This window comes from Myripristis murdjan, chromosome 13 (assembly GCF_902150065.1).
Source record: "Myripristis murdjan chromosome 13, fMyrMur1.1, whole genome shotgun sequence".
Classification (NCBI taxonomy): domain Eukaryota; kingdom Metazoa; phylum Chordata; class Actinopteri; order Holocentriformes; family Holocentridae; genus Myripristis; species Myripristis murdjan.
In genome coordinates, this window is record NC_043992.1 from 28,190,641 (window position 1) to 28,215,229 (window position 24,589).

The 24,589-nt window shown below is 40.5% G+C and overlaps 3 protein-coding genes across 5 annotated transcripts in view; 1 reads left to right on the forward strand and 2 right to left on the reverse strand.

The window, feature by feature from the left end:
• The first annotated feature begins 658 nt into the window (after positions 1–658).
• On the forward strand, positions 659–2,990 carry med29 (mediator complex subunit 29). The gene is made up of 4 exons (XM_030066275.1): positions 659–886; positions 1,055–1,113; positions 1,203–1,287; positions 2,466–2,990. Exons 1-4 carry the CDS (start codon positions 713–715, stop codon positions 2,691–2,693), a joined length of 546 nt encoding a protein of 181 aa, XP_029922135.1. The 5' UTR covers positions 659–712; the 3' UTR covers positions 2,694–2,990.
• Positions 2,991–4,456: 1,466 nt separating this feature from the next.
• Positions 4,457–14,777, reverse strand: mlf1 (myeloid leukemia factor 1). 2 transcript variants are annotated; one of them, XM_030067395.1, is made up of 8 exons: positions 14,593–14,777; positions 13,101–13,263; positions 8,881–8,925; positions 8,056–8,142; positions 7,723–7,851; positions 7,315–7,474; positions 5,729–5,867; positions 4,457–5,531 (listed from the first exon to the last, which is right to left on the reverse strand). In XM_030067395.1, exons 1-8 carry the CDS (start codon positions 14,637–14,639, stop codon positions 5,438–5,440), a joined length of 864 nt encoding a protein of 287 aa, XP_029923255.1. In that variant the 5' UTR covers positions 14,640–14,777; the 3' UTR covers positions 4,457–5,437. The 2 variants fall into 2 exon arrangements, with proteins under 2 accessions (XP_029923255.1, XP_029923256.1); XM_030067396.1 differs by lacking the exon at positions 8,881–8,925.
• Positions 14,778–15,843: 1,066 nt separating this feature from the next.
• Positions 15,844–24,589, reverse strand: part of rsrc1 (arginine/serine-rich coiled-coil 1) — a 133,082-nt gene continuing 124,336 nt past the window's right edge. For both annotated transcript variants that reach the window (XM_030067873.1, XM_030067874.1), the window contains exons 8-10: positions 23,296–23,402; positions 20,767–20,877; positions 15,844–16,370 (exon numbers count right to left, since the gene is read on the reverse strand). In XM_030067873.1, the coding sequence (XP_029923733.1) occupies positions 16,278–16,370; positions 20,767–20,877; positions 23,296–23,402 (311 nt within the window). In that variant the 3' untranslated portion in view covers positions 15,844–16,277. The remainder of the gene's footprint in view (positions 16,371–20,766; positions 20,878–23,295; positions 23,403–24,589) is intronic.

A 24,589-nucleotide genomic window follows, 5' to 3' on the forward strand; every position in this document is an offset into this window, starting at 1 on the left:
TCTTGGCCCAGAGTGTCAAGAAATAACATATAATAATGTAACACATCACTTTAGCCATTAGTCATTGATATGGCTTCCATGCGCTCCTTTGGGCTACTTTCCTACTACTGTAACAGATTTTTTTTTTTTTTTTTTTTTTTTTTACATTTTGGCTCATTGGTTAAGGTTGGGGTTAGGCTATGGTTAGGGTTGGGCAAAAGTTGGTTATGACTAACAGTAGCAGGTTGTAGAGAATGAATATAAAACAATTAGAAATTCCGTTGTTGGAAACATAAAGTTTGGCGATACGCAATCAGAGCAAAAAGCTAATTTTTTATCGTGGTGTTTTCCATTGTGTTAGCCCAAATTTTCTATTTGCATCATTTACGATATTTCCGGTGGTTCTTGAATGCAGCATAAAAGCGCTGTGCATTTTTCCGGTTTAGCCTTCAAAATAAAAGAACACAAGTCTAAACCCATGAAATGATCAAGTTTAATTAAACTGATCAATTTTAATTAGCGTGAACTCGGTCACTGTTATCATAATAAAACCACAATATAGATTTTTTTTAAAGTTGCAGATATTATGCAAAATTAAGTTGTGTATTTAACATGTGGGTGTAGCGTATTTTGAACATACAACGCCATTATTTTGAAAACAGACGGACGTGAAGTGACGCGAGGTGATCGTTGTTCCGAGCCGCCTGGCGGATCCGGATGACGGCCGGTCAAAATGGCAGCGCAGCAGCAGCAGCAGGCCGGCGGGGTGATGGCCCAGCCCGGGATGCAGCAGGCGGCCATCCAGCAGCAGCAACAGCAGCAGCAACAGCAGCTGAGCCAACAGCAGGACTTTGACCCGGTCCACAGGTTCAAGATGCTCATCCCGCAGCTCAAGGAGAGCCTGCAGGTAACAGCGTCAGGCCGCGATGAAACTTCATGATGAGACTGCTCAATAAAAACAATGTCGAGAGATCAGCGAGTCAGACGCAGACACCGTCATGGTACCCTTTAACCCGCTGTTGTTTTAGTGTGATGCTGCTTACTACTATTTACTATTTACTTGTTTATTTTTCAGAATGTAATGAAGATCGCTTCCTTGAATTTGGGGCATAACACAGCGATTGACAACGGCATGTAAGTGTCCCGGCAGGAGGTCAGCTCCACTGTGAAGGTACTCTGGTCATGTTCCTCAGTCACGAGCCTCTCATGGTCTTCTCTTCCAGAAAAAGCAGCGACACCTCTGTGCAGCGCTTCGACAAAAGTCTGGAGGAGTTTTACGCTCTCTGCGATCAGCTGGAACTTTGCCTGGTAACACACACACACACACACACACACACAAACACTGCGGTTCATGCCAGGTCAGTCTATTGTCAAAACCAAAATGGGGACACAGTTTTGTCCCCAGTTACCAGGTCTTAAGTCTGGTGTGTGTAGCTGAAGGTAGTCAAATCAAGATAAACACACACACACACACACACACACACACACACACACACACACAGTCGTACACCTCTGTATTAAGAGAAACATATTGTGGGAACAAAGGCCGATATTTGCTGATTTAATAAAAGGGCAGTTTTCGCCCTGACCACAGCTACTTATTTTCCTTGTACCTTATAGTTATTAATTTATTAATTTTATTGTTCATCATCATTATTATTATTATTATTATTATTATTATTATTATTATTATTATTATTTTAGCGGTCCATGTAAAAGCCGAATTTCTTCCAGTTTCGCCCAGTTAAACAGTCTTTAATTTGTTTAATGGCGCCTTAATTTCAACAAATATTTGATCTGATTTCATTTTCCACATGTTTCTTTTCTCTTCAAAATGAATCACGTTGTTCTGCATGAGTCACTATTTCTGCTGTCATTAAAGCCTCCTGAGCCTAACACTGCCTTTACACTGGCCTGCTGCACTTAACCTGCCAGGAAAATGCCGATTGTAGATTAACCCAACTCACTTTATACCTGTCAGTCATTTAACTACAGAGAGAATTACATAGAAATCCTTGTACTTACCAGGCCCAAATTCTGTGTATGAAGTGTACTGGGTAGATTTATTATAGCACTTTATCTAACCTAAAGAAAACCGTTTTAATTACAGTTCAAAAAACCATCCCATTAATAATCCGCTATATTCTTACCTAACATTTAGCTTCTGTTTCCCCAGATTACATATGTTGCTACTTACTTTCAATGCTTATTTGAATAAGAAAAAGATTATTTGTCCATACTCAGCCTTAGATTTTGCTTAAAACGTCTTTACCAGAATGTAAATTTAACTGAAAAATGCACTGAACCCTGCTGGTAGTATGCAGGTGGCCATCTGACTGACACACCACCTAACACACACACACACACACACACACACACACACACACACACACACACACACACACACTCACACACTCACACACACACACACACACACACACACACACACACACACACACTCTTACCGCTCTTTTCCTACTCTGCAGCGGCTGGCGTACGAGTGTCTGTCCCAGAGCATCGACAGCGCCAAACACTCGCCCAACCTGGTGCCCACCGCCACTAAGCCAGACACCGTGCAGACCGAGTCCCTGTCCTACGCCCAGTACCTCGGCATGATCAAGTCACAGATCTCCTGCGCCAAAGACATCCACAACGCTCTGCTGGAGTGCTCCAAGAAGATCGCAGGGAAGGGACAGACGCAGGGAATCATGTAGACATGGACTGACACACTTTTTGAGTTCGCTTTTCACGTTTGGGGATGTCCCATGTTTAAATCTCAGTTGTTTTTTTTTTTTTTTTTTGGGGGGGGGGGGGGGGGGGGGGGGGGGGTTCTTTCTTTGCTGTTGATACTTTTCTTTTGCTTCTTGTAAACAGTATGTAAATATTCCTGTCAAAACGTCATGACAGACATTGACCAGCAGGTGGTGGCAGAGAGGTTGTAACTGCCAACTCAAAATTCCCAAATATTTTTTAGCCTGTTTGTATTGACTATTAAAACCTTTCTACTGATATTGATGTTTTCTGTTTCTTCATACCCATCTCTCAGTAACTTCTGGAATTAATGAGTAGCTCTAATTTTAGAGCACGTTTCAGTCATGGGAACAGGAGCCCATCAGATGCAGATGCAACTTTTTATTTAAAGAGTGTGAGTGGGACTCTTGTAGGCAAATCCTAAGGAGTTTAAGGTCATTTTCCAATGTGATGATCCTGAAGCAGATTTGTTCAACTCCCCACATTCCCATTTCTCCATTTTTCATTGTACTGACCAACCTAACCTTGGATATTTATACATAATTGGGTATAGGAGGTGGTAAAAGGTAAAAAAAAAAAAAAAAAAAAAAAAAAAATATATATATATATATATATATATATATATATATATATATATATATATATATATAAATATATATATATATAATATATATATATATATATATATATATATATATATATATATATATATATATATAAATATATATATATATATATATATATATATATATATATATATATATATATATATATATATATATATATATATATATATATAAATATATATATATATATATATATATATATATCTCATTACCATAAACTCCAGGCTATATGGCGACATTTGTACCAGATATCTTGCCAGGTAGTGCAGTATTTTAGACCGCTGGACATGAGCCAGTAACTGTAATATAAACTGGTAGAACTGGGTTGACGTTCTATTCTCCAAGGATCCTGTAAAACTGGTCATTTGACATTTTCAATGGACATTTTAAACAATTCCATGGTACTTTCTTTCTTTTTTTTTTTTTTTTTTTTGTAAAACATTCCCACAGTAGGTCCCATCCTATGGTGAAATGAGAGACCAGAGGAATAGATAGTTTTGACTGACTCAGCTAACTCAGCATCTTGAGAAGCACCCTTGCCTGGGTCATTTTCCTCCTTACATAAACACACATAAGACACATTCCACTTTGTCAAACTTGGAAACACAAGATGAGACACTAAAGATCCCCCCCTTTTGGAGCTCATACTGTGTATTCCTGGACTGAGTGAAGAGCCGCTTAATATATGGACATCAGAGCTGATGGTGGACAGGGATTCCTAAATACTTTCCTACCTGATATTAAAGGAGGGCATTAATAAAGGCAGAGGCACGTGCTGGATCATGTGAGAGGAGAGCTCGGTGTGCTAGCAGCTGTGCAACATCTCAGACAAGTTACTGAGTTACTGACAAGTGCTCAGATACAAAAATACTCCTCTGGACCGCTACCAAACAGGCGCAGAGAGGGATCTGTCTCAATACAGGGTCACACTCTGAGTCAACAAGGAGACTCGGCACAGATGAACATACAAACATGGAACATTTTCAATAAACACTATATAAGTCTTCTGAAGTTGTGACTACTTTCTACCTGCCTTCCTTGTGAATTAATATGAGTATGCGCTTGATTTATGAATGATGAAATACCACAACACCAAGAGATGATTTATCAAATTTTCACATTTTTATTTTCAGATATGCAATAACACAGAACTTGAGTTTAAATCTTGAAACAATATACAAGAGTGAGAAGGCAACGGACATCGAGAGCAATCCAGATGTTTTCCAGAGTTTGTGCTATGCAGCATTGATTTCATCAGGTAAGGTAAGGAACAATATAAAAAGAGAAGGGTATCGTTCATTTTCTTTTTACAAAGATTACAGCAGATAAAATACAAATGTGCAGAACATCAGGTTCTGCACAGTATAATTACAAACAGACAATTCATACATGGTGTAAGTGCACTAGCGTACTTCAAATAAGTCATTCAGTGAATCACTACAGTTTGTGTCTTAATGCAATCGCTAATGTGTGGGAACGGCATGTGAGAATCAGATTCAAGCATTAGGACTAATTAGGACTCTAGGGGTAAGCTATTAATGTGAAGCAAAAGCCTGTATGATATGCTGCTGAAGTACAGCACTCTGCTACCATATGATTATATTAAAACAATATCTATAATCCATAGTTATATGTAAGCTTATTTCTTTGAAGACACATACACATCTAGAACAGTAACATAAACGTAACTACAATAAGAGGACTATGTTAATATTGTTGATATTCTATGTTGGGAAAAAAATGTGTTGTTACAGTTTATAGTTAACATTCTAGATGTGAACAGCCTTAACGCTTATGTGTATGTGTTTCATTATCACTACATCCACAGAAGTTCTACTGACCTTTTTAGTTTCCTGGCTCAGGTGTGTGAGGTGTGAGAAAGTAAGGACTGTGTGTGCCTGTCTACATGTTGTTCTGTAAGCTACTGTTGGTACTGATACAGCTCAGCGTTTCAGAAGCAGGGCTGCTGCCTTCGGTGACTGTGTAGCTGGCTGAGGAGACTCGTGTACAGAGTATATTTGAAGCACCAGAGTGTACACTGCCTGAAAGAGTTTTATTAGCACAGAGGCAGACAGATGTTTTCAATGCTTTGTCATGCCTGAGCCTTTCACGTCGAGGTCGTTGAAGTGAGCCTGCTTTTTCCCCTCAGGCTTCGGCTTTGGTTTTGTTTTTTCCCTGTGGAAATTACAAAACAGACACAGACACTTCAAAGGCTAATTACCCGTGGTGCCATATGATGATGACAATATCCTTTACATGGCATATGACTGTTATCAGTGTCTCTCCCTTGTTTGTCATTTGATCCTGACCTGCTGATGCTGGCCTGTCTTCACTAGGGCATGAGGTTCGATTTTGGGTTTCGTGCTACTGACCTGTGAGCCTGCTCAGGGCCGGTGAGGGCTGCTCGGTGTGCAGCGCGGGGTTTGGGCGCCTCCAGGCGAGACATGGGGGCAGATGGCTGAAACTTGGATACCTCACGCTGCCACTCTTCGTCAAAAGACTGTGCTTCAGCTGGAATGAGTGAAAGGTCAGGGGTTAGGATCATGTTAGGTATCATTGTGTGGATTGATGGGCAATGACCCTGAAGGCGGCACAGTCTTGGAAACTGGACCCTGTTTTTGCAGAGGGGAGGAATGGTGACTGCAGCGTATGGATTGGTACGAGTGTGGGAACGTCTTGAGCCACATAAGTAATGAGACTCATGCAGATTCAACCATTTTGTTCTAGACGCTTCTCTCTCCTGTCAGCGTTATAAATCAGAGACAGACACATTGCTCCTACATCCTCAGGCATCAGTCTGACAAGCACAGCTTTTCAGGATAGATGCAGTGGATTTGAACTTGTGTTTCAAAATCAAATGACTAACAGGCTTTGATAGTAAGTATAGGATCTGCCCACCTGACGCTACAACGTGAACTGGCAGCACAGAGATCTGTAAAGTGCCAAACATGGTGTCTCATCCTGTACTGGATGTAATTTTTGCTTTGCCAGAGATTTTGAACTGATACTCGTATGGCCTGACAAACTCCACGTGGAGCTGCACTAGTAATTAGCGACTACAACCAAACCTGTGCCTCAGAGGAAGTCAAGGCTGGTTAAAGCTGAAGCATACAACTTTTTTGGCATAAAATTAACAATAATACTTCGTACGTATATGAACCATATCTATATCTATATATGTATATATAGATACCTAGATATATCTATCTATAAATCTTAATGCCTAAGCCCCCCACCCCCAGTGATGTCTGAGAAATTTTGGGCAGGATAACATAAGCTATGAGTGCAGTGTCATATGGTGCGGACATCAGTGACTATTTTGGCACAGACTTGGACAAGGGCAGGAACTTTAGAGTAACCAATGAAATTTATGAACTCAATGGCCCAGCACTGTCTGACCGCCCACTGTCACTCCTGAATGAGACCTACGTGCAGAAAATGGCCTGGTGGGCATTTTCATGTTGTATCAAATGAATACTGCTCCCTCCTTGAGGTTATATGCACCCTCATGAGCGGACATCTGTTTGCAAGGTGCATTACTGCTCAAAAAGAGGTAGTTCCCTCAGCGCTGAATTATTCCTCCAGGTTTGGTCATGGGAATTGCACTATGGGGGAGCTGGGCTGTGGAGGTCGAGGTGAGGCTAGCAGCAATACCACAGGAAAGTCATAGCAACAACACTGGTGGAACAAAAGAGTGTCTGTGACAAAAAAAAAATGTGACAAAGTGGGTGGCAAGTCACCACTTGCATTAATTTTTCTCTCTTTTAAACTGAAGATTGTCTGCGTTTCAGTCTGCTCCTTCAATGCCTGTGTTAGGTGGTATTTCACAGCTATCAGCCCATCAAGAGGAGAGATAAGTGATGGGGTGTGAACTTGCCCAACGGCGGGGGAGGAGGGCAGGATTATTGAGACGATTCTGTCTCTGGGCAAAAAATGGAATATTGCAGTGATAACATACATTCATCCATATTTTGGAAGTCTTGGATGAACTCTCTCTCTCCTGTCTTCTTGTTTTGTTTCTTCTCCACAACATGTCCTCTGTCCTGGATGTGGTGACCAATGGACATCTTCTCCAGGCCGCTCTCAGAGTCCCTCAGTGCCCGTCGAGTCTCTTTGATCTGGAAAAAAACAATCAGAAATACTCACGAGACATGTGAAGAATGAAAAGGGTCATGATTATTTATGATTATTTATTTTAACACTCAGGCCAGGGGTGAGTTATCACCACACTCAAGAAGGACTGAGTTCAACTGAGACTTTTACAGCAGATTTCCTTCTCAGCTCACTATACTGAAGTGTGCTGTAATGTCCCAATTTACACAGTGATGTAATGCGTGTAATATGTCTGATGGACGTAAGTACATACCCCTCCAGGGGCACGGCGTGTCTGTGAGGACGCCTGGAACACCTTGGGAGGCTCATTTCCGACCTTGGAGTAGGTCATAACTGACGAGGAGCTGAATGAGTGGGTGTTTGAACCTGGAGCCATGTTCTCCTGGCATGTGCACACACATCCGCGCGCGTGCACACACATCCGCGCGCATGCACACACACACACACACACACACACACACACACACACACACACTTTAAGTCACTACAGCATAAGTGCTACAAAGACTACAGGAACCATAAATTCCAGTTTGAAGTAATCAGATAGAAGGAAGAGACAACACCAAACGATTGTGTGTGTACTTACAAAGTTTTTGTGCATGTCCTCCATTCTGCTCCTCATGTTCATCGCCATGCTGTCGAACATGCTGAAGGGGTTCCTCACGTCCATGTTCTGTAGTACAAACACACAAGGCTCAGTCCAACGAGAACAGCAGCCAGAAGTGTTCACTATCCCACCTGGTCACTAGGCATTATCAGCTCATAAAACAACTCCAACATGTGTGTAAACCATGCATACATATAGCACAGTATGCTATAAGTGTCTTACATGTGTCTTTCACTACTGCGTACAGGGCATTCACATATTATCACCTCACAACATGACCTAATAACATTCATGTCAAAACGAGGTATCAAACCCCGCTTGCAAATAAACTTGATATTTTATGTCTTAATAATCTATTTAGATTGTCACCTGCAGTGTTGTCAAAGTAAGTGGCTGAACAAGTAACTCTTTAACCAATCAGCTCTGAATGTCACAACACAATTCTCTATGCACAATTACAATAAGTTGACATTTACAAAATGCAGATTTTTAAATAAGCATCTGAATGGTTTGAGGTTTTACAGTTTTTTAAGACACAAAACATGGACCACTATTCATTTTCTCAAAAGGTTTTACCTAATGAGATAATCTGAGTTCTGGCAAGCTATTGGAGAACAAACAAACAAATAGTCAAACAAATAAATAAAGATGCTGCAGTTAAAAGTAAGTTTTGCAAGACTAAAAGACCATCCAGTGGTCATTTAACATGCCACAAAGCACTTCACAAGGCAGGTAAGTTAGTGCATGTCCTTGATCAGTTTGGGTACAAATGAGAAACTCATAAGGCAGCATGGCTCTACTGACCGTCATGTCACCACTGCCAAAAGGTGACAAAGACTGGCTCATTCCCTGAGAACAAATAGCAAAATCAATGTAGCAACATAGCATAGTATCATATGGCATAATGTTACACACACACATTAATCTTTGATAAATCCTCTACAAATTCAATAGACACGTACACTAAAAAAACTCGGTAGTTTCTCAGGCTTTGTTCTTAGGTCGTCTTACACTGGTTACTAAGTCCTTGACACAGATCTACATGGAGCTCTACAAGTGGCCTTACATGCAGCTCTACAAGGCCATGAACCTTCTGGAAGTGCCACCACAGAGGAGGAGAGAACTGTGAGGAGGGAGCACAATCCTTCAGTCTGAGCCTCTATTCTCTGGGCCAAAACCCTGCGTGTTTATGACCCTGCAGTCCTGGAAAGGCATCTCACCAGCTGTGGTTATGCCTGTGTGTTTATGTGTATGTGTGTGTGTGTGTGCATGTACTAGGTTTAGGATGTTGAGGGGTATGGTGTGTAATCAGTGGGGTGTTGAATGACTTGTGTTCCATGTGTAATTGGGTCGCGCTGCCAGGGATTAGTGGTGGTTTTAACACTGAAACCAAACTTCATTCTGGGAAGGCTGTAGTGGGCTGGTTGGGCCAGTCAGGACAGGGACCAAACAGGGGTTGAAGAGTCCAAGGCTGCTCGCTCAGCTCTTTTCAAATGTCACGCTGATGTAAAACACTCCTGAACGGTATCTATGTAGCCTTATGGCCAGTTATATCTCTGAGAGGCATCTATGAACTAATAAATGCCCGTTCCATCTCTGCAGGCATTATTTTTAGACTGGGCTGGGCTACGCAGAGTGGAGGTTGAGAGTGCAAAATATGGTGCATGGACATAGTGATCTTTAACACATTATTTTAGGCAGATTTATTTTTTTCTTTCTCTGTCTCTCTCTCTCTCTCTCTCTCTCGTTCTGATACTGAGCCTGCCCCTGTGCCCACTTTGGTAGTGTGCTCTAGCTCCAAAGGGAGCTATGAGTCACACCATGGGGGGACATGTAAGTTTGATTCCTGCTTAAAAGGGAAAGAGAGGTTGTGCTTTAAAGGCATGGCTCCTAGGAAATGGTACATCACTGGGGAGTTGAAGGCATTTTATTAAGTTAGGCCTTCTAAGAACTACAGCACCACAGGGGGAGATAGGGAGGCACTGCTACTGTAAAGTTAAACTTTCATGGAAGGTGGGTTCTAAAATACAATTTAGAGCACAAGGGAACTGAAGGCATGTGGAAATGTTTGGCGTCAAGGAAGTTGTTCATTACTCAAATCCAAGCCTTTCTTTTCATTTCATTTTCGTGTAGTGCCAGAGCAAGAGGAAAGTATGGCTTTAAGAATAATTGCAGCCACAGTGCATGTTGGTCCTATTTTCCACTGTGCCCGATCTATACTTCCCAAAAAATCCCAAAGATTTTTACATACTATAATCAACCATCATAAACAGCTAAATGACTCCCCTGAAAAGTGATAGTAATTAAGCAGGCAGTGGAGAATGGCAGGTGGGCAGGAAATGTGAGAACTCTTAGCAGCCTTGGAAGGGAAGACATGGTATGCTCCCCTGCTGTGTGTGTGCGTGTGTGTGCGTGTGTGTGTGTGTGTGTGTGTGTGTGTGTGTGTGTGTGTGTTTGTGTGTGTGTGTGCACTTGTGTGTTTGTGTGTCTTTATTGGACTACCTTCAGGGATAGACCCGACTTGAGACCTGGTAATTAGGGTTGACTTGTCCAGCTGGGGACAAACACTGTGTCCCCTTTTGGAAAAAGCTGCTTTTTGGAGTCAGTGGATACAGTTAGGATTCGGTTAAGGATAGGGTTTGGTATGTAGTCATTGTGGTTGAGGTTAGGATAGGTCTCCAGAAAATGAATGTAAGTCTATGTAATGTCCCCCAAAGTGACATAAGTAAACATATGTGTGTGTGTGTGTGTGTGTGTGTTTGGGGGTGGGGGGTCCTAATGTTTAGCAAACTCATACAAATTAAAGCTTTCCAGCAATAAGTGGGCAAAGTCTATATATGTGTGTTTTCATTTAAGCGTGTATTTTCATATGCACATGTGTCCTTGTGATATTGGAGAGCGGCATCAGGGATGGGCTGTTTGTCATCTCTCTGCTAAAGGCAGCGAAACAGAAGGAAACAGATGGACTAAAAGAGCTACAAGGAGAAAACACAGTGTCGGCTGTATCCACAGTGTGTGTGTCCCAATGCTTCCCCCTGACTTGCTGTATACTGCTGAGACCAGCACACTGCTCCATAGCCTCAGATGAGTGAGGGTAAGCTGAGATCTGTAGAGGAAACTCTGTTGCTCTTGAAAATGGTCCAGTTAGCCTTCATTCCATGTATCTGTTTTATCTTTTTCATTACTTGTTACAAAATGCTAATCTGATCTGGACACTGTATCATTTTCATTCTTTTGCTTTTCCGAACCCCTAACATCTAACACCTGTGGTTCCTAAACGACTGTCTGTTTAAAGTAGGCTAAGGGAAATAAAAGATGTGGTTGCTTCCCATAACAAACTTCATCCTAACGAGACTCCTTAGGCTCATCATGCAGCATCTCACATGGTGTTTTTCCAGAACCAAAGCACAACTCTCAAATCAAGGGTTCTCTATCACTTGCTGCCACTTGTGATCCAGTTCATGAGAACCTCACTGGTATACTGCAAAAAATCTTGACAAACTGCGAAATGCAAAATGACAGCAAAGTATGACTGTGCAGAATTATGTTAATCAGGCTATGTCTCAAGACAAAGTTTTTGCAGCGGAGCTCCAGTGTCAACCTGCGGTCACTGAGGTCACTACAGTGTTAGCCAACACCTCAGACCCCCTGCTCAGCTGGTATTAGTCAATGGCATGATGACTAATAAAGAGAAAGCAGGTTGCTGGCTATGGAGGTTAGATTCTGATGGAAGTGATTATCAAGCATAAATATACAGGTCCTCACATGGTAGGGGGATAAGAGAGGGTCGTAGGGACTGAGTTTAACAGGCTAGGACAAGAAAGCAGCACAGAGGTTCAAGATAGAAATGGTTCTTCAGTATAATGGCTACAGGATCCAGCAGCCCAACACTATCGATGTACCTATCCTTCTGTAACAAGCCATCAAGATGTTCTAGTGTAAACAACAACAGGAACTAGGTCTCTGTGATATGGGCAATATCATGATATTGTAGGGATGACTATAGTGCTTTCACATCTACACACAAGAAATTGCTGATAAAAATCATTAGTAATGTGGATATGATGACCAAACAGGAAAAGGCAAAGCAGCTAGAACAGTTTAATAAGTTCATGTAAGTCCATCCCTTTACTGTAATTCAGCCTTTAAAACCAGGAAAAAACAGCACTTACAGTATCCATATCATAATATTGACATTATATCAATATATTTCCTGTGGTAGTATGAACACTATAACTGGGCCATGATTATTCTCTGAACAACACATTTTCGTGACATATGGCTACAAATTTAAAGGCCTACTTGCTATTCTTTCATCTGATGTAACACAGCAAAGTACAGTTTCCAAGATTAGCAGGGAAGCAGTGATATTTGTAGGTCAACTGACTAGCATTTTTGTCATACAACAAAAATAAACAGGGACAACTAATCTGCTATCAAAAGCAACACAGTTATTTTGACATATCTTTTCAGCAACAGCTCGTGTCAGTGAAGAGTGGCAGAATTCTCCGGGGGTCGATCAGTGTGAGTGTGAAAGAAGTCTGTGTGTGTCTTCACGAGAAAGTAGTGTGTCACTGGAACAATGTGCTATAAATAGGGCTCCTCAGGGCTAGATATAGCCATCCAGAGAGGCCAAGGGGGTTGCCCTTCTACTAAAACAGAGACTCATATCTTAGTGTGCGCAGCTCCAGTTACGCTGCCAGTGGCCGGCTTCCATCACAACCCCAGTAAACCCAGCTCCTTCTCCAAATACTAATCTTCTCTTGTTAAAAGCCATGGACAGTGGAGAGAAGGGGTCAGGTGGCTGTTTGTGTGCACAGCAAGTGGTATGAGAAACTGCTGGAGCAGGCGCTTTGACCCAAATGATACATAGGTCAGACAGTCCCCAGCCAGGATACAGTAATACACAAACATACACACTGGATATCTGTGCTCATAGAATAGTGCTTGAGTCCTGAACAGGTGAACAGGCCAAACAAATGACTAAATATGTGAACACAAAGCCTCTGTGCTCATGCTCTCACCCTGTGCTCATCTCTCAGTGCCAGGGCTGTGCCGGGCTGTCCTGGCATCCTGCGCCCACGGTCTCTCCCATCCGTTATACTGGGCATGAAGTGCCCACCAAACGGCTCTGAGAAACTCCGCATCATGTGGCGCATATGCTCATTGTGAGCCCGGAAAGGATCCCTGTCGAATGAGGAGAGGAATGACATGACAGTTAACCAGAGCATTTATTTATATAATTCCATGCAGTTCTGCATGATGATGCTGAGGCCTGCAGATTATCAGATCACAGGGGCTCTCAACATGGTGAGCTATAGGAAACAGGGCAAAGTGGAAGCAGGGAGAAAAGGGAGGAACATGTCACCACTGCATTGTGTTTCTATATTTAATAATGACTTCTTTCACCTAGGTCAACTTGGAGCTCACTTGGAATAGCTAAATTCTTCACAGAGCCCAAAGCACTGATAGATAATAGTGAAGTAGCACCTATAAAATCATTCTAACAACATTATAATGTGTTAAAAGGCTGGTCTTAAATACATCTGATCACGTTCTGCACTTCAACTCTGCACACATTCATTTAAAGCTAACAAATCAAACTGGATGTATCACTCACTGTAGATGCAGCCTATAATATTTACAGACATGACAGGTATCACATTTGGCTCCTAAATATATACTCTGACTGTTTATGAAAGAAAGAGGCCAAATTTGTTCAGTTTCAGACATAGATTTCAAGACTATCACAATGCCCCGCAGGTTTATGGCCAAAAAGACTTGTATCAATGTTCTGTTGATAGTTATAATTAACAGTGGGGCTTTATTTGATAGATATCCACACCTTCAGCAGTAGCCTACTGATTACTTATTTATTTATTTGAAACATAGGTTCAGCGGTTTTCAAGGTGGAGTCTGGTGACCCACTGGGGGGCTCTTGCTGGGCATCCAGGGGGTCGTCAGCAAAATGATGAATACTTTAATTTCACTATAGTTTAATCCCTACACATTTTGATAAAAAACATGACTTATTATTTTAACATGTTTAAAATGTAGCATTTGAATGTGTTTGTCAGTTGAGTATGACATCTAAACAATCTAACCACAACAATCTGAACAATACCAAAACAACTTTTCATATCAAGGTCCATGAAGCAAAACCGCATTGAATGGGGTGACAGTCAACCTGGGGATCCGGACCATGAAAAAGTTTTACAACCGCTGACAGATTATCAGTTAATAGCTGGCATATTCGGATGCCCGTACGCTTCACTGAACTAGCTACCTAGGTAATTCGGTAGGATATCTGGATTAGGATTAGACAAATGCACTCTGTCAACATTAGCGTTATGTTCTTTTTCCAGGGCTGCATTGTGAGAATAAATTCTGTTTTAGCTATCTAAATTATTATCCAGCCTTAATGTTTTAAAATCAAAACAATGTCGTACCTCTAATTTGCTCTAGAAAAGTCACAGTTTGACGCAACCCACATAATGCGGTAATTCGGCTACTCACGAGAAGAACGGGTCCTCGTCAAAGTCCCTGAGAAGACTGTTGAACATTTCCACCAATTTGAAGGCGAAAAAAAAAAACAAGAATTAAACGACGAGTTTGTGTATAATAAGTGTACTGAGCAGCTGACAGGGCGCTCAGTTTACTGAGGTTACTATGGCCGTTGATTTAGAACCACACTCGCTATACCGCGGGCCATGTGACGCGATCCCAGCTCTCTGATTGGTTGGTTATTCGGAGCGGTGCACAAGTTCTGTCAGCGGAGCGAGTGTTGTGAGCGGCTGCCATGACAACGCTACTCCAGAAACGTCTAGTAAAAGTCCGTTTTCTCTTATTTTGCCGGTGCAGTATGAAGGTGCTTGTTTGCCTCTCCTTCATGGACGCCGTGAGACTTTTAACCTAATAAACACATTCAAATCCGTTACTAATCGAATATACCATGCATATATGACTGCTGGGAATGAGCGTAATGACAGGAGAAGAAGTGAAATGGAGAAATTTGAAGTGAAGTGGCTCCTGGTTTGGTGCCAGCGGTGTGTGAGGACATCCTCGCTTTGGGACAGCCATCGGACACCCTGGCATGTAAGAGGGACCATCTGCTGAGAGACTTAGCAACACACACCGATACACAGATTTCAGTCTCTACTCGCCCATTCACACACTCACACTCCGAAGTTTTAAATTATTATATCATTACAACGCTGAATATTTGGAGGGGATTGAGACACCGTGTCCTATCCTCAGTATAGCTCTACCATCTGGCGGTTCCACAAATAGGCTTGTTTGGACTCCACGCTGCCTTGAACCCCTGTTCAAACAAAACAGAACAGCAGAGTGACAAAACAAGGAATCACTGTACACAAAGAATACCAACTAGTGTGAAATAGCCAAGAAGAGAGCTCAGTGTGAAGACAAGCAGATGTCTATTCCAGTTTTGATATGTCTGATCATGATTCATAGACCAAGGGGGATAATGTTAGCTGCTTTTAATTAGTTGTAGTAAGAGGATGATACAGTTCTATTTCAATATGAGAGCCACTTAACTCAGCAAATAAAATTCAAAGTATATCTCAAAATTAATTAATTGAGTTTTAAGGTTACTTATTTATTTATTTGGCATTTCACTTTATTTGATGGTGACAGAGACAGGAGAGACAAGGGTAAGCACAATATGTGGCAAGGTGAGCAAACAGGGCACTGTACTTTTAATTCATTAATTACTATTCACACATAAAACTGTAAGTCAGTTTTCACTCACAAAATCACGACTTGGTTTATTTTCAAAGTTTATTCCAAAATTAGACAGTGTGACAAATGCTAGCTGATATAGGCAAAATGGTCAAACAATTTAACTTGCCTAACTATGAGAGAACTTCATTAAAAATCAAACAAACAAAAGAAACAATTGTGATACAGGTTGTTTAATCCCCAAACATGGATTAAATTAAAAAAGCACCTTGGGGATATGTACAATCACTTTGTGAAACTTCTCACAGGGGACAAAAAAACAAAAAGGGTGTTAATTGACTTTACAAAAGGTAAAGACACACACACGTTGTGGAATCTGAGGAAGAACATCAGTATGATATCACTGAGATTAAGACTAGATAAAACCAAAACTAGACAGAATGAATGAGATGTAGATCCGGATCCAAACCACGTCCGGACTGGAGAGGATCTTTTGTCCCTCAGGTTACTGGACTTCCCATGAGCCTCTCCTGTCGCAGGGAGATCAGTCGACTGAGCCACAGCTCCTCAGCCTTCTCCTTGTCCATGAACAACTACAGGACAGCATGAAGAGGAGGCTGGGTTAGCAAGCGAACAGACAAACGTGTTGACAAGGACAGTGAGGGGTCACTGATGAAAACATCAAAATGGTCAGGGTAGATCAGGGTGGACTCACAGCTACAGACACCCCATTCTACAGGACGTCCTGAATTCAATCCGCCTATGTCAAAAAGCACAGCTCAGGGGCTTCTATTCTGTAGCCAACCCTGACCTCCTACCTGTCTGTCGAAAGGAACAAGTGGAGAGACAATTTCCAATACAGATCTATCCTCTATTACATTATTATTGTTGTTATTGTTATTATTAGTGTATGGAAACATTACATAATAAATGCTATGGATTGAAAAATATCCCAGTGGAATGAGCCAGACACATTCTAATAAATTCTTAACAAGTTAAAATGCATAAAAAAAGGAGAAAGAGGAGTGTGGGATAAGCTGTACTGATAAACAAAATAGAAAAATATACACATATGGTGTGCTAAAATACAAAAATCCAAGTCTTAAAACACTAAGGAATTAAGTATTGACCCCTCCTGTTCAAAGAGGGCAGGCCAACCAATTTCTGTACAGGATCCACCCTTATATTGTCTGTGTTCTTGATCTTTGAAGCGCCTCGAGAAAAAAACATTCTGCCGAAATGAGCTGGTGTTATTTTATTCTCTCTGTGCCCTCTAAATGTAGGCACCCAGCTCTTTGTTGACCTGGACCTTCTGTGCTTTCACATGCCAAAAGTGCAATTTTTCAAGTTTGCTCTACAATGCAGAACAATTTGAGGAGTTTGTTTGAACTCCTTGTGCAATTTGTTTCTTTTGAAACTACACAGAGAAGTGTAAACTCTAATCCGTGATCTCTTGCGGAATGTGCATGTGCCAAGTGTAAGCCGACTCTTAACAATAGTGATTATGGCTGTAGTGATAGGGACAGGAGTGTATGAGCCATGCTTCCTGGAGGAAGGCAGAGCGGTTATGAGGCTTGCACGGAGTTGTTAATATTGCCTGATGACCTTCACCTGACCTTGGTATGGATCCCTCAGTCACAAAATGCTCCAATACCTGAGTGGAGTACTGTGGAATATCTGAAAGTCTTGCTATTCTTTCCTTGTCTATTCATTCATTCAATTCAAAAGGGACACGTAAAGACCACTGAATATTTGGTTAACACTTTATATTCAGTGTTCATTAACTAATGTTTCTACTAACCTGAATTAAACACGAAGATTAACATTAGCAAGCATTATTTAATATCAAATGCATACATGTGATTACATAAATTAATGCTATGATACATGTCACTGATTCTTGAGAATTTGGATAAATCATGTCCCACTAAGAAAAATGCTATTTCTGCTGGAAATTTACAACATTTTAATGAATAAAAGAATCAATGGCATAATCAGGGGGTCCTTTGGACATTTGTAAGGTTCTTTTATAGGTTTATTTTTAATTTGTATTAATTTAATGATCATATGTTGGCCCATGGCCTACAAAACCAGTTGTCCTCGGATAGAAGATAATCATTTCAACTTGATTAAAACAACAAAAAGTAATAATTTCATTGAATAATATCTTTATCACATGAAAGAGTACATCATAATATGTATTAAAAACTACAAACGATGGGTTTTGAACAATATTTACTATCATTTTGTGGTTGCTCAAAATGTGTCCCACATATTCGTCACCACCGTCAGATATTTATTTAAAAAATAATAATAAAAAAACTACAAGGTCAATTACATTCCTGAGGACCCCTTTTCAAACCTTCAGCTCTACTGCATGCTTCAAGACTGCTCAGGCTCCTGGAAGTTTTCTATTTTCTCTTAAATCTCTTCATATTTTTGGACACTGCTACTGTCACAACCATAAATTGTCAACACCGTCACTTCTGTATAAAAAATATTAAATTAGATTATGGAATAAATGTATACTTTTTAAGAAGAGGTCTGATGTAGGTAGCAACAGGGCGAAAACAAGCTGGCTAATGTGAACAACTCATGCTTATCATGTGAAAGAGCAGGTTTTTGTCACCACCGTCAGACGTCAACACCGTCAGGTTTTCTGTCTGACAGTGATGACTGAAGTCTGAAAAATGCTTATAACAGTACTCAGGATTGTTATTTTTTGCACCAAATAGTTAAATAAAGTTGTTAAGCAAGAGGCCATTGACTTGAGTGGTATAAATTTTGGAAATGTATGTTTTAATGAAGCGACTGTCACCACCGTCAGATTAGTGTCACCACCGTCAGAGGCAGTTATATTTGTTTTAAATGAATATACGTACAATATGTTTCTTTGGTGCTGTTGAATTATTAAAGTAATAGTCTCTTTAATACAAAAATATGTTTTTCAAATTAAAAAAAAAAACATTACGGTGACGGTGTTGACAAAAACAAAGTAGCCTAATAACTGGAAAAACCTATTTTATGAAAAAAATACAAAATGAGGAGGTTGCACTGGTACATTGCTGAACAGCCAAGACCTTGGCCTATAATGATATACCTTCAGATTTTGTAATTTAATGCACTTTTTTTTTTTTCAAAATTAAAACCTGTTTTATCCAAATTCCCAAGAATCAGTGATGTATGACAATCATGTTAAGTTATGTGTTTAATCATTGAATTAAGCATAAGCAGCGACATTAATGAATAACAATGAGTTCATATTAAATGCACAATGAAGAATTTGCATTACCAACATGCATAACAACACTGCTTACTATGCACTTATTATGATTTCATCTTAATGTCACCGCACATGCTGAATTCATGTTCGTAAACGCTAGTTAACATTTTTGTATTTGTATAACACCGTTCGTTTATGTAGGTGATCATGTGAATTTAACATTAACTAACTTTTGTTAATATTGGTATTCACATGTTTAATTCATGTTAGTAAATGTTAATTTTTATGATATAATGATGTAATGCATTCCCAAATTTTTTAGCATGGGTTCATTTTGAGGTTACATCTCAGTTTACAATAACTTAGGCTAACTCTGTGGGCCTAGGCCTGTATTAGCTGGTGCTATTAAAGGCCCATGCAAACGACTTGCCTTTATTGCAGTACATTACTGGTAGTGATGATACTGATGGTGGGGGGGCTTTAAAACTGCTTTCAGTGTCTGACAAATGAAAGCATCTGTTTATTAGGATGTAGCAGGCTATAACACACTATTGCGACTGAGAGGCGAGGCACTGAGTCGATGGGAGAAATGGAGGAAGGAAAGTGATGATTTCCATATTCACTGTGTGCGCGAGAGAGTGATAATGTTGACATGGTGGCTATGTGTACACACTGTACTTCTATGTGATGATCTGTGTCTATTATATGCAGATTGTGGAGCAGCGCAGCCACGTCAATCCCTCATTCCTAACCTACATTGCTTACAGCCGTCACCACTCGGAGCGGTGCACTGCGTGTTATCTGTGTTAGATTCAACACCAGTCAGTTCTTGTCTGTCGGCCCTGCACTGGTGGCACGGTGCTAATGAGGCTGTGTGTGTGGGATGACAGTATCTGGGCTGGGCTAATGGGACTCATCTGTCCTGATTGGAAGTGGAGCTGGATCTGTGGCCCGCCCGGGGCATATTGCTGCCATACATCAGCCTGTCGCAGGGTGTGCATGTCTGTGTGTTTGAGTGGCGGTGGTGAGAGGGGTGATCTGCATACGTCAGGGCCTAACTTAGTTTCCCCGTGGAGATAGATGACTGGGAAACCCTAGGGAACGTTATTGGAGTTTAAAGTTTTCCGTCTCGTTTTTCAGCATTGGCCTGCTGGGAGGGGAAGAGGTGATATTAAAGACGGTGTAATGTACTATACTACAGTGCAGTAATATGCTGCACTGTGGGTAGCATGGCTTAGATTGGTAAACAACGATAATAATAAACTTTATTTGTGGCAAAGAGTTTACAAAGTGACTCAACAATCAAATAAAGGTAAACATAATACTCATAAAGTAAATTAAAACAAGTAAAAACAATAAAAGCACCACAAGATAAAATGATAAAAAAGAGCATATTAACAATAGTAAAATTAAGGTGATAAAAGGTATCTGATGAATGCAAATTTACAAAAAATACATGTTCAGGGGTGTTTTGAACATATTAATTATGTTAGTCTAAGTTCCTTAACCATGTTTTTCAAAAGCCGTGGTTAAAAAAAAAAAAAAAAAATCCTGCTCACCTTTTGTCAGCTCTGCCTGAGGATCTGAAGCTGCTTGTTGTCTCACAGTGGATTAAAAATTTGCTATAGTTTTGATGTAGCTTGGGGCCAAATCTAACCTTGCGTTAAAAGTGATCAGCTAAATCTTAAGGTCAACTCTAAACAGGTAACCAGTGAGGAGATGCCAGAACTTCCCTGGGGTTGTATCACACAGAGATGGAAACTTACACTGGGGTGGGCGAGAGTGTCACTGTCATTGTAGCGTATGGACGTGGGAAGAGTGGTAACTTCCTGGTAATCTGGTGTCTCCGATTCCTGCTTCACTTCTGCTGGCTCAGTCTGAGTACATGTAAACAAACACATACATTCACAAGGGAATGAAAAGTGACTCTATCACACTAAACTTGAAACAACAACATCATACCATTGCAATCACATTGCAATAACCTTTTTTCTACATTCAATTAACTTTTTATACAGTGATGGGACACATACAGACAGTGCCAAATAAGTGCACAATGATATACTACAGTGATAAAGGGGAAAAGGAAAGAAAAGTTGCATGTTGTGCTAGTGAAATAAATAAATAATACAACCATCTCACAAAAGACAACAACAAACAACAGAAATGCAGATTCTTATACTTGGCTGCACTCTCATCAAAATATCAAAGAACAAATTGTGGATTCAGTAAAATATCCAGATATTTAACCTTTAGAATAGCTCAGGACTTCAGAGATACAGTATGATTTTCTGCCAGCAGATGGCACTGTAAGAATGGCTTTCACAATAGCGTTTCTAGAAAGCGGTGTATTTGACGGTAATCAGCTTCTATCCCAAATCTTACTTTGATGTCTGGCGCTCTTCACTTGACCCAACCATATGTTTGTGTGAGTGTTGTTTTTATAAACAGGAAGGTGAGAAAACACATGTAAAGGGACCAAAGCATTTCTCTCCTCACATCCTCACCATATATTCTCTGTGACGGCTTCTGAATGGGCTGGGCCAGCAAGTTAAAAACTGCAAATATTCAAACAGCTTTGAGTTTGTTTGTTTGTTTTTTTTTCTCCCAAATGGGCAGCAGCACTAAAAATATTTAACTACAGTTGCCACTGATGATTTTTTCTTTCTCCTTTAAAACTGAAAGACTTAAAGTAAGGATAAAGACTTTCTCTCCTTCTTGTTGCCATCTGTTGAGTGCATGCTATTAGAAATTACACCATCCCTTGAGGTATTATATAAAATAAAACTTTAATAATCCACCTACTTGGAAGTATGACCTATTCCCCCTTTCTACTTGATAGAAAAGAAATATCAAAATGCATATGCTGCCACAACCATAGTGCCAAGTTTATTCATTGTTCAAACACTCGATACCTGCCCCAGGGCAAATGTTTACCCAGTTGGAAAGTTCTATTTAAACAACAACAACAACAACAACAATAATAATAACAGTAATACTGATAATAATAATAATAATAATAATAATAATAATAATAATTATTATTATTATTATTAATATTATTATTATTTAGATACCCTGTCAATAATATGGGAGGGTAAAAATGACAGTGAGATATAAATCAGCTCACTGGTAAGTCTGGTGATCTGACAAATTTCAGATGGTATGACTCCTTATTGTAATAACTCTTGGCAATAGTATCCTGAATTTAGGTTTCTGTTGAATTTAGCTGACCTGCAGCAGACATACCATCTCTTAAATATGTTTGCAGTTTCTCCGTCATAATGTCTGGATTTGAAATGTATTCAGTGGTCACATCTGATTGTGCACAGCTGCCGGCTATAAGTACCATAACCAAATGAGTATAACAAACCTTGCTAAAAAAGCAAATTATCTGATAAACTATAAACCTAACTGTACTCTACTCTAAATTATTAATCTCACAGTACCAAATGACCCACAGATATCTGTTATAAGGATGTTAGACAATGTCCATGTGTTTATTTATGTGCTCTTTCTTCACTGCAACAAACAATGTGTTACAGCTACAGCCTGTAATGAAATTTATGAAATAGGAAATCTTAGTAGACACCTGTCTAATGGAGAGGATTATACCCAAGAGATTAATTTGAAAACCATTGAAAAGCTGTTAAAAATATGTTATACTTCTTTTGATGTTCTTTCACTTCTGTACTTGTCTTTATAAAAATGAAAGGTGTAAATGACTGAAACAGAATTTGCTTACAAATTACATTCCTCCATAATTATCAGGTTTTTTTTTTTTTTTTGTGCATGTATTCTCTGGTGTGTTTGATAGAGTCTGATAGGCCTGGTCCATTCCCTGCTGCAGCCACATGGGCTTTGACCTTTGTCGGACTCACCGACATGTGTTCCTAAAGTCCACAAGGCCTGCTGCCACATTTTGTCGCCTATCTCTATAAAACAGCCATGAGGCCCAACAAATCTAATTCCTGTTTCTTTGGAGACAGGAACATTTCAATAATGACTTCTGTGAGAGAGAGAGTGAGAGAGAGAGAGACAGAGAGAGGGAGAGGGAGAGGGGACGGCTGCTGTGGCTTTTGTGTGGGTCCTGCCGCTTTGGAGGCGGTGAGCAGTGGCGCGTCAGATGAAACCGTCTCAGGTCGGACCAAACGGCATTGAATGGGAATGTTTGATTTGGTCTGGGCTGTCTCTGGACAGACGGCACAGCGTTGCAGAGGGGGAAATTCAATAAGAGACAGAGTGAAAAGAGAGAGAGAGAGAGGGGCAGGGAGCGAAAGAGAGACAGAACGCACCTTTATATCGACCCTGGATGATTTGAAAGCCTGAGGAACAAAGGAATCACTTTCGATGGCCTCAATGTCCTTTATCCTTCTCACTTGCTCCTCCAGAGAAGTCCCCTCTGAAACACACGATGCACAGAGGGGAGGTTATGAACAAAGGCATGCACACACACATGCCTGCATGCACGTACACACACGCGCGCGCACACACGCACGCAAGCACGTGCGCGCACACACGCGCGCGCACACACGCACGCAAGCACGTGCGCGCACACACACGCGCGCGCACACACACACACACACACACACACACACACACACACACACACACACACACACACACACACACACACACACACACACACAGGGGGTCAGCGGCCCCTTGTCATGTTTTGAAAGGGACCAGTTTCCATTTGGACTAGGCTCCATGTTATCCCTCCATATAATGCCCTTTGACACATGCAATTTGAAATATCTTATAAATCTTTTTTATTATATTTTAATCTAGGCGTCTATGAAAAGGATTTTGGCTTTAGCCAAGGGCATAGGGCTGCTTCAAAAGAAGAGGAAAAAAATACTCACAAGATAATAGCTAGAGAGTGAACACTCAAATAAAGCATGCTAAAATAATCAAAATATGAACACAAACTCAATGCAATGGAATTCCATTATAGAAACTAAATGTGATTATGTTTCAGTTTTCATGTATCAGAAAGGATTTTGTTCTGGCTTGTACAATCCACCAAAAAAAGGAAAAGGTTTCCAGTAAATTGAACCTGGATATAAACACATCAGAATTCTGCATATCAGATAATAAATGATTTCAAGAATTCAAGAGAAGTCTTAGTAGTGTGGGAGGGCAAAAATAAGTGTATCTGGAAAGCTAGTAATAGGAAAAAAAAGACAGTCTGAATACTCCCATTATTCTGCAGCTGTCAATCTTTCCACTGATCAGTCAATATTCATCCCTTTCTCCCCCATCCATCCGTCCTCCCCTGCACTCTCCCATCTCTCTATCTGTCAATCTAGCAGACATGCATGTCTCTCTGCTTCACTGATGTAGGCTGTGTCATGAAAACAAGTACACAAATGGGAACACACACGTTCACGCTCATACACAGAACATCATGACACAAGTACTCCCCCATGTACACGTGTGCATGCAAAGACAGGTACGTGCACACACGGGCACACACAAATGATGTGAAACAGCATATGCAGGCAGTGCATACGTACATACATTCAACCATATATACATACATACCTACGTACATTCAAGGCGCTAACATTCACACACTCGTGCTTG

Bases quoted from the DNA above. Each gene is read 5' to 3' on its own strand.
- med29 (XM_030066275.1), top strand. From the start codon at position 713: ATGGCAGCGCAGCAGCAGCAGCAGGCCGGCGGGGTGATGGCCCAGCCC. The intron at 1,114-1,202 runs GTAAGTGTCCCG...CTTCTCTTCCAG, and splicing joins ACAGCGATTGACAACGGCAT to AAAAAGCAGCGACACCTCTG. The intron at 1,288-2,465 runs GTAACACACACA...CCTACTCTGCAG, and splicing joins ATCAGCTGGAACTTTGCCTG to CGGCTGGCGTACGAGTGTCT.
- mlf1 (XM_030067395.1), bottom strand. From the start codon at position 14,639: ATGTTCAACAGTCTTCTCAGGGACTTTGACGAGGACCCGTTCTTCTC. The intron at 7,475-7,722 runs GTATGTACTTAC...GTTTTTTTCCAG, and splicing joins CACGCCGTGCCCCTGGAGGG to ATCAAAGAGACTCGACGGGC. The intron at 5,868-7,314 runs GTATGTTATCAC...CACTCATTCCAG, and splicing joins CTTCCAAAATATGGATGAAT to CTGAAGCACAGTCTTTTGAC.